The following is a 15,529-nucleotide window of genomic DNA, read 5'->3' on the forward strand; positions in this document are numbered from 1 at the left end:
AGACCAGCCTGGCCAACATGGTGAAACCCCATCTCCACTAAAAATATGAAAATTAGCTGGGTGTGGTGGCATGTCCCTGTAATCCCAGCTACTCAGGAGGCTGAGGCACGAGAATCGCTTGAACCTGGAAGGTGGAAGTTGCAGTGAGCCAAGATTGTGCCATTGCACTCCAGCATGGGTGACAGGGCGAGACTCTGTCTCAAAACAAACAAACAAACAAAAAAGTGACAATCTCAGGCCCTACCACAAACCTACTGAATTAGAAACTCTGGGGGTAGACACAGCAAACACTAAAAAAAAATTTTTTTTTGTAGAAATGGTGGCGTGGGTTGGGGATGAGTATCACTGTGTTGCTCAGGTTGGTCTTGATTTCCTAGACTCAAGCAATTCTTCTATCTCAGCCTCCCGAAGTACTGGGATTACAGGCATGAGGCAACAATGCCTGGCCCACCAAACTGTCTAATCTGGCCCACCAAACTGTCTAATCAAGATCTCCAGGTGATTCTCATATACAATGAAGTTTGGGAATCACAGAAATAATCAACAAGAGAAAGAATGATTTTTGCTTGCTGTTGATGGATTTCTGTGACATAAAACAAACCAGGAAGTGGTGGAAGAAAAGGTCTCTTTGGCAGAACCCAGGTAGCTGTGTGCCATCAGACTCAGGACTGTGGCTATTTAAGTTAATAAAAGTTAAATGAAATTAAAAATTTAGTTCCTCAGTCATGTTAGCCATACTTCAAGTGTTCAGTGGCCAAATGTGGGATAGAACATTTCCATCACTGAGGGGAGGTCTATTGGACAGCATGGATCTAGAGAGTCCAAAGAGCAGAAAGATATAAGTAGGAATAAAGTCTTCACCCAGCTTTCAGAAATTTAGGTAGAACCAGAGTTTTTCTTGAATCATGGGAGGAAAGACTTTTCTGCTGCAGACAGGAAGACTGACACAGCAAGATACTAATCAAGGGACAGCCAACAACACAGAGATTTAAGATACACAGAAACACGTAAATAGGCACATCATTTCCTACACATTAACATGGCTGTGCATCATTTTGCATTCCTTTTCTGAACTGATCCTCATGGGGTAAGGATTTCAATCTTTATTTTACAGATGAGAAAATTGAGGCTCAGAGAAGCTAAGAGATTTTCTCAAGTTACACAACCAACAGTGCTACAGCCAGGACTTATGCTGACCCTGTGATTTCAAGTTTTACCCCTCCTAGCTGTTAAGTATGTCTGATGTTACTAGCTGGTGGGATCGTTTATGAAATCTTTTTTTTTTTTTCCCAAGATGATACCTTGCTTGTTGCCCAGGCTGGAGTACAGTGGTGTGATGTTGGCTCACTGAAACCTCCACCTCCTGGATTCAAGTGATTCAGTGCCTCAGCCTCCCGAGTAGCTGGGACTATAGGCACGTGCTACCATGCCTAGCTAATTTTTGTATTTTTAGTAGAGACAGGGCTTCACCATGTTGGCCAAGTTGGTCTCAAACGCCTGACCTCAAGTGATCCACCCACCTTGGCCTCCTGACATGTTGGGATTACAGGCATGAGCCACCGCATCTGGCCTATGAAATCTTTGAAAAGCATTTTGCTTTACTCTCACTGGAGCTCTCCAGGTATGTATTCATTGGTCCTATGTTTCTGTCAACAGCAGAGTGATTGGCACATAATTATACCTCAATAAATAATTGTTGAATATTTTTTCAATGAAAGAATAGTCAGAAGAGTGCTTAGGTTTGCTGTAATACCCTAACCTGGTTGGAGAAGAAACAGCTAATAAGCAACTAGGTGCTTACTGTGGAGCTACCTAGGTGAGAAGAAATGAGATGCTTATTTAATTGGGTCTTTTTTTCTTTGTGTTTTCCCAAGAAACAGTATTAAATAACTAAAAAAAAAAAGAAAAAAAAGAAAAAGAAAAAATCAGAGAGTCCAGCTACTTTAATCTCAATTTTGTTCTGGCCCCTAATATGTGAAATAATGTAGCATAATTTTACTGTTCTGAACCTCAGTTTTCTACTCTGTAAAATGGGGATACCTTCCTCAAAAAAAAATTTTTTTTGAGACAGGGTCTTGCTCTGTTGGCCAGGCTGGAGTGCAGTGGTGTGATCATGGCTCACTACAGCCTCGACTTCCCCGGCTCAAGCGATCCTCCCACCTCAGCCTCTTGAGTAGCTGGGACCACAGTCAGGAACCACCATGCCCATCTAATTTTTTATTTTTTATTTTTTGTAAAGGCAGTGTCTCACTACATTGCCTAAGCTGGTCTTGAACTCCTGGGCTTAAGCGATCTGCCTGGCTGCGCCTCCCTACAGTCTCTGCTGGGATTACCAGGTGTACCATGCCTGGCCTTCCTCAAAATTTTGTTGTGATGATTAAATGTGATAACATATGTGAAGGGCCTGATATATCGTACATGATTAACAAATGGCAGTGATGATATTGATAGCAGTTATGATGTCTGAAATAATCACCATCCCTCAGCTTCCATATTTATGAAATGGAATGGGTTGAAGTAGAAAGTTTTTGATTTTCAGCCCTTATGTTCTAAGATCCTATAACATCTGGTCCAGTTTAGAGTCGTGGCTCCTCTGTTCCCAACAATCCTACACAGTGCTCAGGATTCTATGAAGTCCTGAATATTCTGTTGTGCTAGAACATGGGAGCAAAGTCCAGGAGAAGGAAGCATGGCGGCACGATCCTATGTCATAGACACTTCCCACTACCTCCCGGCACACAGACTCTTTTTTTTTTTTTTTTTTTTTTTTTTTTTTTTTTTGAGACAGAGTCTTGCTCTGTTGCCAGGCTGAAGTACAGTGGCATGATTTGGCTCACTGCAACCTCTACCTCCCGGGTTCAAGCGATTCTCCTGCCTCAGCCTCCCAAGTAGCTGGGACTACAGGTGTGCGCCACCATGCCCAGCTAATTTTGTATTTTAGTAGAGACAGGGTTTCACCATGTTGGACAGGATGGTCTCGATCTCTTGACCTTGTGATCCACCTGCCTCGGCCTCCCAAAGTGCTTGGATTACAGGCATGAGCCACTGTGCCCAGCCGGCACACAGACTCTTAACTGGAAGAGAGTGGGGAAAAAGGAATTAACTTTTCTCTTTTTTATTTTCTCCTTATTTATGAATCTATTTAATAATTGCACAGGCTCTCCAAGAGCAGAATGAAATTCAGGGCAGATCCTCCCTTTCAAAAGCTGAGGGAGCTACTTGTGAAACTCTCAAATGAGTGGGAGTAAAGGAAAGTATGTTGGACCAAGCAGCATGTCATGGGGTCCCCGTCTAGGCTCTGCACTGACTTGCTGTGCAGTTCTAGACAAGTCACTTAACTGCTCTGAGTCAGTTTCAGCCTCTGGAACAGGAATAAGTGGACTAGCTGATCTCTAAGATTCCTTCTGGCTCTTGCATTAAATGATTCTAAATATTGCTAAATCACACCAGGTATGATGTTATTGCCCAGAACGTGACACTGATTCAGCATTATTTTGTTTTAAAACAGTGGGTTAAATGGAGAGAAAAATACTAAAGAATGAATAGTTTCCCCTGAGAATGGATCTGACAGCTACCTCCTGCACTGACTCCCCTGAATCCATGGCTCACAACTCAATAATCTCTCTGCTTCCAATATTTGTTCAGAATCCACCAGAGCATGTAGCTTTCACCCAGGGTCTTCTGCAGGCTTCTGCCCCTGCTGGGCTCACATTTCATGCCTCCTGCACACAGGGAAGTGAAGTCCCTGCCCACCCTGTGTGTGTACTTTTCTCCGATGGAGCCCAGCAAGAAGGAAAGCCAGCCAGCTGGGCCTGCCAGACTCCAGCCAGATCCTCTAGGGTTCACCTGCAGTGGTTTTGATCCAAGTCTCAGAATTTTGGAGCCAAAGTGAATTCAGCCTGAGCCACCAGTAACTTGGGGCTGACTGGAGGGTCAGCATCCAATGCTGGAGGAAAAGAAAAATCTCCTCTGTTGGACATAAGATTTAAAGGAATGGAACAAAACATTTTAGATTTTTTCTCTGCCTGGCCTACCAGTTTAGAAAAACCTCAAACAATGAATACTGGTCCTAGAGTTCGAAGGACTGGACCCCCAGCTCTGCAACTCTGCTGCCCTACATTGATTGCTCTGTCTCTAGGCTAAGTAGGTTTGGGGTTTGACAAAGAAAATCTAGAAATATTTGCATACTGATCATGCCAATCGAACATAGGTCAAATGCAAAAAGATTTTTTTAAATGAACTTTTTTCCTGTTCATACTAATTTTTTTTTTCATCTTATAGGCGTTATTTTGATCTGTCAGAACTCTGGCTTTCTCACTAGTCAAAGACACGGTATTACATTTACTGACAGTCAATGCCTAAGGAAGGTTTCTCTGAAGCACCTAGAATGAGAGTCTAGAGCTGCAAACAACAGCAATGGATATTATTTAAACTAAAATGGGTCTGCGTGTTTCATATGGCAGTAATGCAGCTATACAAGCCAGACTTCAGCAATAGCCCAGGCCCCAAATGAGATATTTGTGTGGAAATTAAGTGAGACTCATGGAAAACACCACCCCTCAGAAATTAGTGATGTGAGGCTTTAATAGCAGAGTGGAATCTAATATTTACTCGATCTCACTTTCAGCCTTGGCTAAGTATGTAGACTATGCTAAGGACACGTTTTTCTTCCCCTAAAATGCTCCTTTTCTCGACTATAGCTCTAAAAATTTTAGATGTGATCATTGTATAAGTCAAACTATGTATACATATTCTTAGGTTCTTACACTTTAAAAGTGACATTTTAAAATTGGCAATGAAAACAATTGGCAATGAATATATTTTCCCCCCAATTTTTTCTTTTCTGATCTAACTCTATGCCTCCCACTCCAAAAAGCAAAAAGCAAAAGACACCTCTCCTCCCACAATGACATCACTGCAATTGTATATTTGTTTACTCTTTTTCTCCTTTACTGGTATGTAAGGTTCATGTGGATAAAGGCTTTGTCTTGTTCAGCAATGTGTCCATTGCCCTGGAACAGTGCCTATTACCTAGCAGCCATTCAACAAATATTTGTTAAATGAATTAATTGCTTTCAGGAAAATTTCTATCTCTATTGCTCATCCCTTCTCAATCCCATGAAAAGCTGGAAAATTCAAGGTAAAATGGAGTTGTTATTATAAACTATATCGATGGTTCTCAAACCTTAGTGTGCCAAAGAATCATCCAATGGCACTTTTTAAAATACAGATTTTTGCCTGCTTCTCCTTCTTCCCAGTCCTAATTCAGTATGTCTGAGTGGGTGTGGCCTGGGAATCTGCATTTTAAAGCAAACACCCCAGCTCTTTCTGGTAGCAGCAGTCTGGGCACCATGTTTTAGGAAATGCTGACTTGCATTCATAGTGGAACTACAGCAGGTATTAATATTATGGTCAGAATATCAGGGAATGAGAAGGCTGGAGGAGATAATGGGAATGAATTTAGCTTAATCTCTTTACCATTTGGATCAGGTAACTATGGCCCACAGAGGAGCAGGAACTGGCCTGAAATCATCTAGTGAATTGGTAACAATTTGAGAGGGTCTTCTGAGATGCTTCATGAAACCACTCTTTTTGCAGCTTCATTCTGTTTACCTTGTAGATCTAATGTGTCTTAAGCCACATTGTTTCATAGGCTATCTTGTGAACACATTTAAATGCCATTTGCTGGTGCCTGGTTTTATCTGAGCAGTATCTCTTGTATTGCAAGTCTGTTACTCCATTAAATGGCACTGATTACCAGAAAACCATCCTAGTATGCTGAAAAATACCTGAAATGATCAACTAATGAGGACACTAAGTATGTTTTCTCATTAGTAATTATGCAGGCTCTGAAGCCAAGCCCAGTATCTATACATACTTGTATGGCTAAATTAAAAGCAACTGTGGTGCAGAGAATAGCAACATTTTGAGGAGAGACAAATCAAACGTGACATGTTTTGACTGCACTGATGTACAATGATCTGAGCTCACTTCTGAGGGAGAGAAGTTTGGCCCAAAGGAGAACTGAAGGTCCCAGAGCCAGGAACGCTTCACAGAACTCAGGAGCTCTTTCTGGCCTCTAAAACATTCATTTCCTCTGTGACTTGGAACAAAACCCCTCCACCTCCCATTTCCACAAATGGAGAAAACTGCTCACTTACTACCTTAAAGGAACACATGCTAGTACATGAAGATTAAAACATACTGGGCTGGCAACACATTTCCTCCTTTCTCTATTGACCTGACTCACTGGGGGAAGCTAGCATCTTTAATAAATTGTAGGGCTCAAATCAACTCTCAAAGTTGGCAGGGAAAATTCTTATTTATAATGTAATAAATTATGGATACACACTAAAATGCTGCTAAGGAGTGGGATCAGGCAGCTATAAATGAAACAGAGACTTTCGATTTTCATTTTATCCACTTGTAAATGGTTTGCCTTTAAAAAAAAAAACCCTATGGAAATATATTACCATTATTGTAATTTAAAATATTTAATAAAGTTTATATGTTCAAAATATAATAAATTGTCATTAAATAGAAGTGACAGTATGATCAAATAGAAACATATTACTTTGAGTGATGAGATCTGGATTTTGTCTTCTGCTCTGTCACCGACATTAGGCAAGCCAGTTAACCCCTTTAAGCCGTAATTTACTTTTCTGAAAATATGAGACTTGGTTTAGATGATCTCAAGGTCACTCCAGTTCTATGAATTTGTATATGTAAAACTTTAAGAAGGAAGGTATTATGAAAATTGAATTTCAGTGAATGACAGTATTAAGAAAATTACTCAAACCATAAATAATACCACACAGACCTAGAGCCTTAGTGAAATTATGTAAGAATATATGTGAGGGTCAGCAAAGGAAACAATTTAGAAAGTGAAATACTACAGAACGGGAGAAAATATTTGCAAACTATCCATCCGACAATGGATTAATAATCAGAAGATATAAGGAATTCAACTCAATAGCAGAAAAAAATAATCTATTTAAAATATAGGTAAAAAACCTAAATAGACATTTTTCAAAACAAGACATAGAAATAGCCAACAAGTATGTTTAAAAATGCTCAACATCACAAATCAACAGGAAGATGCAAATCCAAACCACAAGGACATATCACCTCATCCCAGTTAGAATGATTATGATTAAAAAGACAAAAAATAAATGCTGGTGAGGATGCAGAGAAAGAGGAGCACTCATATACTGCTGATGAGAATGTAAATTAGTATAGCCATTATGGAAAACAGTATGGGGGTTCCCAAAAAAGCTAAAACTAAAACTACCTTAATTACTCCTTGTGTTGATGAACTCACACTTCCACAGCAGCTACTATGGTCAACACTTGTTATCATACAAGTGAGTGGGAAGAGGCCCCCCTCCTTCTCTCTCCAGATCTGTCTTTGGGAGAATAGTTCTTTTTGCCACAGGGCAAAAGAGTGACCCAATTTCACCAAATCTTTTCCCTTCCTGCCTACATATTTCCATTTCCCCCAGTCATTCATTACAAGTTCCCAGAAACAGTAAATCCCAGCTTAGAACTGAACTCAATCTGTGAAGTACAGTCTGACAGGACAGAGTCCATGCAACCATCATCAACTTGGGTCTGGTCCCATACTTCTACTACTGCAGCTGAAGGTAATGTGGCATCCCTTCCTTCTACCACACACGTTCTTTGTTGGTTCATTTTGAGTGTATATGGAATAAACTCCCCAGATCTTCTTAACATGAACCACTGACAAGCCAAGGCTCTCCCATTTGTTTAAATTCTAAATGCCGAGCTTCACATTTATTTTTGTTAACTTTCTTTGTGATGGTTTCAGCCCTTCCTGTTCCAACCTGTCGAGATCACTCTGAATGTTGATACTGACATCCATCATATTAGCGATCCCTCCCAGGTTTCTGTCATTTGCAAATGTGATCAGCATGCTCCTATGCTTTCATCCAAGTTTTTGATGAAAACTCACTGTATTTTTAAAAAGTCTTTTAATTTAGTTGATTTGGGTCCAATTTTTGATAATTGTGTAATGCTATCTAAAAGCAGGGGAATCCAAGTTATGAGGTTCAACCTGATTCCAAAATAATGCAATTAAAATAAATATGCTTTGCAAAATTGAGCCAGGCCCCAAAGGTAGTACCAATGTGACCTAGACTCTGGCATGGTCAATCTGCTATTTTGGACAAAGCTAACAATTAAATTGGATAAATGTTTGTTGATGAGGATGATGACTCTAGACTAACAGACTGAATGGTGCAGAGGCAAGCAAACATACTAGATTGATTTTTCAGTGTGGAGACAGTTCCCAGCTGGGACAACTCAAAGTGCTGGGAAAGGTTTGCCATTGAATAACTAATTAGGCCATGTAGACTCATAATTGGATAATTTGGGGCCAAAAAATCACTTTTGAGGCCTAAATTATCTGAAGTGGCCATCTATTGTGCTTTCAAATGCCCTGGAAGAATGTCAGATTGCGTGCTATAGCCTTAGCCTAGGCAGTGCTAAGAAGCTTCACTAATTCAGATGAACTGCATATGGAGAGGCCAGGGTGCTTCTGGGAGGAGAACTCTTCATTCCTGCATACTTTTCTAGCACCTACTCTCACTGGAAGTAGAGAGGCAATGAAGGCTGGTATTTAGGAGCACAGATTTTAGGTTCAATACACTTGGCTCCTAATATACTTGGCTCCTAATTCTGTCTCTGCTGCATATTAGTTCAGTGACCTTGGGCAAGTCAGCGCTTTAGCTTCTCCCAGTTTAAATTTCCTTATCTGTGAAACAGAGATCATAATACTTACCTCAAGAGTGTTCTGCATGATACCTAATGTGTAGTGTTCGTGCTTATTAGGACACTCAACAAATGGCAGAGTAAGAAAGTTTGGCCAAGGAAATAACATACAGAGCACTGCGCTACAGCTTTGACAAGTATAATTGTAATTAATCTTCACAAACAACCCCAGGAAGTAGATATTACTATTACCCCACAACACAGATGAAAAACTGAGCAATCAAAAGGTGTAATCAGTTGCTCAAGGTCACTTAGCTAGTAAATGACAGTGTTGGGATTGTCATCTAGGCCCGCATGATTCCAAAGAAGCCTAAACTGTTAACTTAGTTTTATTATTCTGCTTTATTCTCTTACACTATTATTTGAGACTTGATTGTAGTCAAGAGCCACTACTTATAATCAGAATAAGAGTCCTCAACCTTTGATGCTAAGGATCTACCATGCTTCTCATATGATGTTTTGTGATCAGGTGCAGACAGGAGGCTTCGCAGCCTATAATGAGGGTGGGGAAGAGGGAAAGAGGATCACAGCAGGTACACTAATCATTTCTATCAACACTGCAACCTAAGAGAAGGGCACATAGCAGGGACACACACTGTTTGCCAGTCATTCAGCCAGAAGCTTGAAACACTGATTAGACCTGGAGAGGGCAGTTTGGTAGTAGCTACCAAGACAGATCAACCGACTGGGGGCCTCTGGACTGATATTTCTTTATCTGAGTGCAAGCTGTATTTCTAAGGTGTTGTTTTTTGTTTTGTTTTGTTTTGTTTCTTCAAGTAGGAGGGATAATGATGCCTACAGTTCATGGTGGTTTAAAGGATTAAATGAGATAATGTACCACAATGTCTAGCATATAGAAACTGCTCAATAATTGTGATATTTTTTTCCTTCCCTTCCCTAGTCATTGAGACCCTGTTTTGCTAGAATTTTGCTTTTCTAAGTCCTTTAAAGAAATTGCCTTACAGAGCTGTTTATTCATTTGCTCAGAAAATCCTTTCTCATGGTTCTTCTCTGTGTTATCCAAATTTTGAGGAATTTGCAGGGTTCAGACTGATGGGATTTTACTAAATCCCATAGGAAATAAAAATGTTGATATGTTTTGGTTGACTTAACTATAACAACACCAATCATTTATGGTCTTAAAAACGTTTTCACAACCATCATTCTTGTGCGACTGGTGTTCAGAACACCCCTCTGAGGTTAAATATTGTAATCATCTCCACTGTAGGTAGGAGAGAGCCAAAAGCAGGAACCAGGTGACACAGGCAGGAAACAGCAGAGGTGGCGTTTCTTCCGAGTCCTCCTGACATCTGATGTCACAGCCAGAGCTCGCTCCTCTCCACCAATGGTCTAATCCCTCTAAATAAGCACCAGCTCAATCAATGCTGATGCAATTGGATAAACTGCTTAAGAATAACTTGAGGCTCACCCAGATGGTTTGAACACAATATGAAAAAAAACAGTAGTCACTTTGTCTAGATCATGAGAGAAATCTACAAATTGTAGTTCGCCTGTGCAGATTTTCATTGGCACAACCACCAGGAATCCTGCAACAATGTGTATGACAGGTGCAGCTCTGTCAGGGTCATTTGTTAAGGCATTTAGAGATTCAATAAGGCAAAAATTATTTGGTGAAATGGATGCATTGAATTGCTAAATGAAGCGAGAAATATAGAAAAAGTATGAAAAGTGTCTAACATGATGCCAGATACAAAATCATTCAATCAACTCTTATTACTAGTAGCCATAAATAAGAGACCCTGATCATTCATTTGAAAGTAGGAAATCATAAAACTTACTCTGGAATAATCAAGATCTCTGGGTGTTGAGTCTGTTAAAGCTCGGACAAGGGCATTCATCATGCAGATTGGAGGAGAAGGTGGAGAGGGCTGAGAAGGTTCCTGTTGTAATGGGCTCTTTGGTTTGGAAGGCAGACGACCTCTCCTCCCTTTCAGACTATCTGTACGGACAACTGATGCCAAAAGAGACAAAGAAAACAATCCTCAAAGATTATGGACTGAATGAAAATAAATCACAAAAAGGAATAAAAACACATTACAGTTGAGCAATCATTAATGAGACCAACCGTTTAAAAGTGGTAATAAGTTTGGAATAATATTCACACAATGATTTCATGAGAGTTGAAACAAGCAGCATAAAAGCCACCCATATTTACATTTGGTAATGAATTAGCCCTAAAAGTCTCCTTCTTAAATAGAACAAAGATGTATGTATACAAGTCCTCTATTAATTTTGAGAAATTAGAATAAATAGTCCTCAGTTATTTTAAAATGTAGATATATATGATAAAAATAAAATGTTGAAAGGAAAAAGGAACTAGTAAAAGTCACCATCCCAATGTAAATATTAACTTTTTTCAGTGATTTCTGAGAATATGTATAAGCAAACTGCGTAAAAAGTATTATATCCATACCTTCTTTTACCATTCCAACACTGAGACACTTCTGAAATCGACAGTACTGACATCGGTTTCGACGTCTCTTGTCTACTGGGCAGTTTTTATTTGCCAGGCAAACATATTTTGCATTTTTCTGCACTGTTCTCTGAGAAAATATAATACAAGATAGTCAACTGATAGTTTCTGGAAAGAGGTAGGACCTGACAAGATGTATTTTAATTACAATGTGAAAAGCGACAGTGCAATTCGTATAATTCGATAAATTTAATTTCCTAACACGCTAGCCTGCAGGAAAAACAATTTTATTAGTGTTAGCTGCTGACAATGAAAATCATCTCAGATTGTTCTAAAGCAAGTCTCAGGAGACACCCAACTCTGAATGATAAAATCATATCTGAAATTACCAGGTCAACATATCATACCTTGGAGAATTAGATTATCTCCACTTTTAATATCCCTTTGGGAACAATTTTCTACTTGTTCCACTCCCCTGATTATTGCTGACCTTATTAAAATAAAATCAAAATTATCTGGGATGTACTTTGTTTGCTATCACTATTGTAAGTCAAATATCACAGTAACTGGCTTTGTTACCCAACAGAGATGAAATCATAAAAAGCAAAATCAGGATTTTTCTAATTAAAACATATAGGAAATAATATTTTAATGCAGAAAAATTCACTTAACCTGTACAGCTTATTTTATCTTTAAAGACCATATATGATAAACAGTCCATTCCTGATTTTTCAAAGCAAAATCTTAAAAGTAGTTATTACAAAGCATTATTATATCCAAGGAAGAAAACAAAAAACCTCAAGAGACAAAAAAAAAAAAAAAAAAGAGACAAAGAAAGATATATGAGAGCCATATATTTTCAGTGAAAATTCCCATTAATAGGTCATTTCATAAATGTCTATTGACAGACTCAATAACCATATTGTAAAAAACATAATAAAACTTAAGCTTGGATAGAAGAATGATGTTGTATTTTTCAGAATCCATATAATTTGGAAATGACACATGGAGAAATAAACATATTTCATCCTCCAAATTTAAACAAATGCTTGCTTTTAAATTGAAAACATTTACGCAAATGAATGTATTTTTACCACTTAGGGTGAAACTATTCAGAAATTACCTGGATCTATACAACTCCAAATAGAGCAGAAAGTTGAAATTTATTTTGGAAGCCTGGGCTGCATTAAAAAAAAAAAGAAAATAAATCCAGGTAACTTGGGCTTCATGATCTATTTTGTGTTCAAATATCTAGATTCGCTTTCAACCTTTACTTTCAGTCATTCTCAACCCCCATGTTTCAGTTTTACCCTGTTACCTTTTAATTTCATTTTAGGGGATAGTTTCTAGATTGCTTATATAAAACTTAATGTAACAAAGTCAACCTATCTCAAGTCTAAGACATGTCTCCCCCGCCATAGTACGTGATTTTAGTTTAAAATGCAAAATTCTGAAACACAGGCATACTTCTGAGGTTCCAGCATTTAAATTCTTAGCAGTCTGTAAGGGTAGGAAACGTGTATTTCCTGAATAAAGCTTTCATTGAACATGCAGTAATTTCTAACACTCTATTTCTTGCCATCATCCTCAAGGCTGTATGCCAGTTTGAATGCTGATGGCATTTTGCTTCAGGTATATATTTTCCCAATAACCTGAAGCCTTCCCTACATTTGTGTGTGTGCACAGTTTAAGGACAGGGAGAGATCGTTACGGTTCAATCACCGAATTCCTATCATTAACTGCACTTCATGTCACATTTTTAAAGAACTCAATTTAATGGTAGAAAGCCACTGGGTAAAACCTGCTCCCGTTCCCTTAATTAACAGATCTGTGGGGTGGTTCTCCCCTATCTTGCCCCCACCCTTTCAAGTATAGATTTGTTTTCAAGGGATTGCTGCAGAAAAGGGAAGCTGTTGGGGAACACTTAAATGACATTTCTAGACTCAGAATGTATTACCACTCTGGTATTTTGGTCAACTCTCAATTATTTAGGGATAATTATATTTGTAGATTATTCATAATTCTTGTTTTGTCTTTTCCCCTTCTGCTGCCAGTTTCACTGTCCTTCAGCATTTTCCACTGAAATCCTGTAAAAATCAAATCTGCTAAAGGAATGCAGTTACTTGAAAGTAGCTCTGATAAAGCTTGAGTAGTTAAGACAAAAAATGGCTAAACTCAGTGGCTAAAAAATAAAATAAAATAAAATAACCAAGATTCTGCATTTAAAACATCATAATCCCAAATATCTGTATGGCACTTAACATATTGCAGTCTTTCCACAAACATTTTCTCGTTTATCTGTAGAATTCAAGTAGTGATATGATTAGTATCTGAAGATCAAAAATAACTGTTGCTTGTTGCTATGTATATCCCTCCACAAATGTGCATTTTTACAAATACTTTATAGCTTTTGTTTAATAATGAACTATTTGTATAGCCCTTTAAAGATTATAAAGCGCTTTCATATATATTTCATCTCATTGAATACACAGCCCTTCTCTGAGTTTTATTCACTGATATGGAAACAGGCCTAGAATGAAGCGTCATGCCCAACATGATACAACTGGAAGGTGGAAGATCAAGGTCTTCTATTTGAATCTTCTCTCTCCAATTCTGGTGTGCTCACAGATATATCCTATTGGCCGCCCAAATCCAAGTTACCCAATCAGCATCCCGCTTCCTCTTTCTCTCTACCCTGTCCAGCACTAGAGGATAGGGAATAATTTGTGTGGGTTTGTAAATGACTGAAATAATGGCCAGTGGGGTGGGGAGTGAGAAGGATGGCACAGAAGTAAGTGTCTGATAAAGTCTGGGAGTCAATAGCAAAAGGTAGCACAGCAAAAGAGCAAGGTCTTTTCCCTAAGTGGCAGAAATAACACTGAATTCCGGAGTCAGGGGAAATCAGCTGGAAACATCTCATGGGCAGCTAAATCACTGCTTACAGCCTGCATAAGGCTTCACCGCTCCAGGCCTCAGCTTCCTCGTGGGCAAAATATGGGGCAGGCTGATGGCCCTCCCATTGGAAAATTTCTCCGTTAGGCCTATGAGGGAATGAACTATGTCTACACCTGGCACCGTATGTGGTACAGAGGTAGGGAAAGGTTCCTAGAGGACACAAGACCCCAAGTTCTATCTTCTATGGAAAGAGCTGCCTCTTTCCACAGAAGAAGACAGTTGTCCCTGTCTCCCAGAGCTGCAGAACTGTGAAAAGGGAGTGGACTTTGGGGTCACACAAACATGGGTTGGTACCCTGCCTCCATCTCCCTTCTCTGAAGGTGTGTCCTGAGGCAGCTGATTAACTTCTTCAAACCTCAACATCCTCATCTACAAAACAAGGATAATTAATATCTACCTTTAAAACACTGTTACTAAAAATAGCTAGTGAGTGGCCAGAATTCAATCTTGGATGTGTCTGACTCTACAGCCCCAGCTCTTACTGTAAGGATTAAATGAGACACAAATGTCCAGGGCTTGGTACGCACACCCTATCCCCTCAGACACCCTGGATGGACAGACAAAGCAATGAGGTTTTTGCATTTTCGAAGTCACAGGTCCTTTTAAGACTCTGCTAAAAGCACAGGTCCTTTTAAGACTCTGCTAAAAGCTCTCCAGAAAAAATGTTGATAGGGCAGTGTCCGGCCAGGAGGTTCACGGACCCCCCGGAGTCCGTCTGGGGTGGCCTGCTGTACATGGACCTCAGTAGCAAGTCCCTGAGAAAATGGATGTGAAGGTGCTAGGAAGGGCTGCAATAAAGCACGATGCACTGATTACAGCTCTCAAACAGGGAAGAACAAGGATGCTCCTACACCCACTTAGAAGCTCCCTTCATTGAGGGGTCTGGGTGCGGAGGGGAGGGGACGGCGAGCGCTCACCTTGAAGAAGCCCTTGCAGCCCTCGCAGGTGCGCACGCCGTAGTGCTGGCAGGCGGCGTTGTCCCCGCACACTGCACACGTGCCCTCGCCGGACGACGAGCTCCTGTTGGGCGGCGACGGCAGGCTGGGACTCTCGCCCAGCAGGCTGGACGCGGTAGGAGAGGGCGTGAGGCCCAGAGGCGGGAAGGCCAGCGGGGCCGCTCTCTTGGCCAGCGGCAGCCCGTACGGGTGGCCCTCCAGCGCGGCGACCTGGCTGCCCGCGGCGGCTGCGGCTCCCAGAGGCAGGCTGAGCGCGGCGGCGGCCGTCGGGTCGTAGCCGAGGTGGTGGCCGCCAGCCGGGCTGGGCGCGGGGGGGTGCGGCGGCGAGGGCTTGAAGTGGAAGAGCGGGAAGCGCGCGCCGGCCACCGTAGGCACCGCCTTCATCGGCGGGGGC

The 15,529-nt window shown here is 40.5% G+C and overlaps 1 protein-coding gene across 1 annotated transcript in view; it reads right to left on the reverse strand.

Annotated features, from left to right (window-relative positions):
* Window positions 1-15,529, reverse strand: part of NR4A3 (nuclear receptor subfamily 4 group A member 3) — a 46,971-nt gene that overhangs the window by 20,711 nt on the left and 10,731 nt on the right. The window contains exons 5-7 of the mRNA XM_017884353.1: window positions 15,097-15,512; window positions 11,225-11,354; window positions 10,590-10,762 (exon numbers count right to left, since the gene is read on the reverse strand). Of these exons, the coding sequence (XP_017739842.1) occupies window positions 10,590-10,762; window positions 11,225-11,354; window positions 15,097-15,512 (719 nt within the window). The remainder of the gene's footprint in view (window positions 1-10,589; window positions 10,763-11,224; window positions 11,355-15,096; window positions 15,513-15,529) is intronic.

Source organism: Rhinopithecus bieti, unplaced genomic scaffold (assembly GCF_001698545.2).
Source record: "Rhinopithecus bieti isolate Rb0 unplaced genomic scaffold, ASM169854v2 scaffold_12088, whole genome shotgun sequence".
NCBI classification, from domain to species: domain Eukaryota; kingdom Metazoa; phylum Chordata; class Mammalia; order Primates; family Cercopithecidae; genus Rhinopithecus; species Rhinopithecus bieti.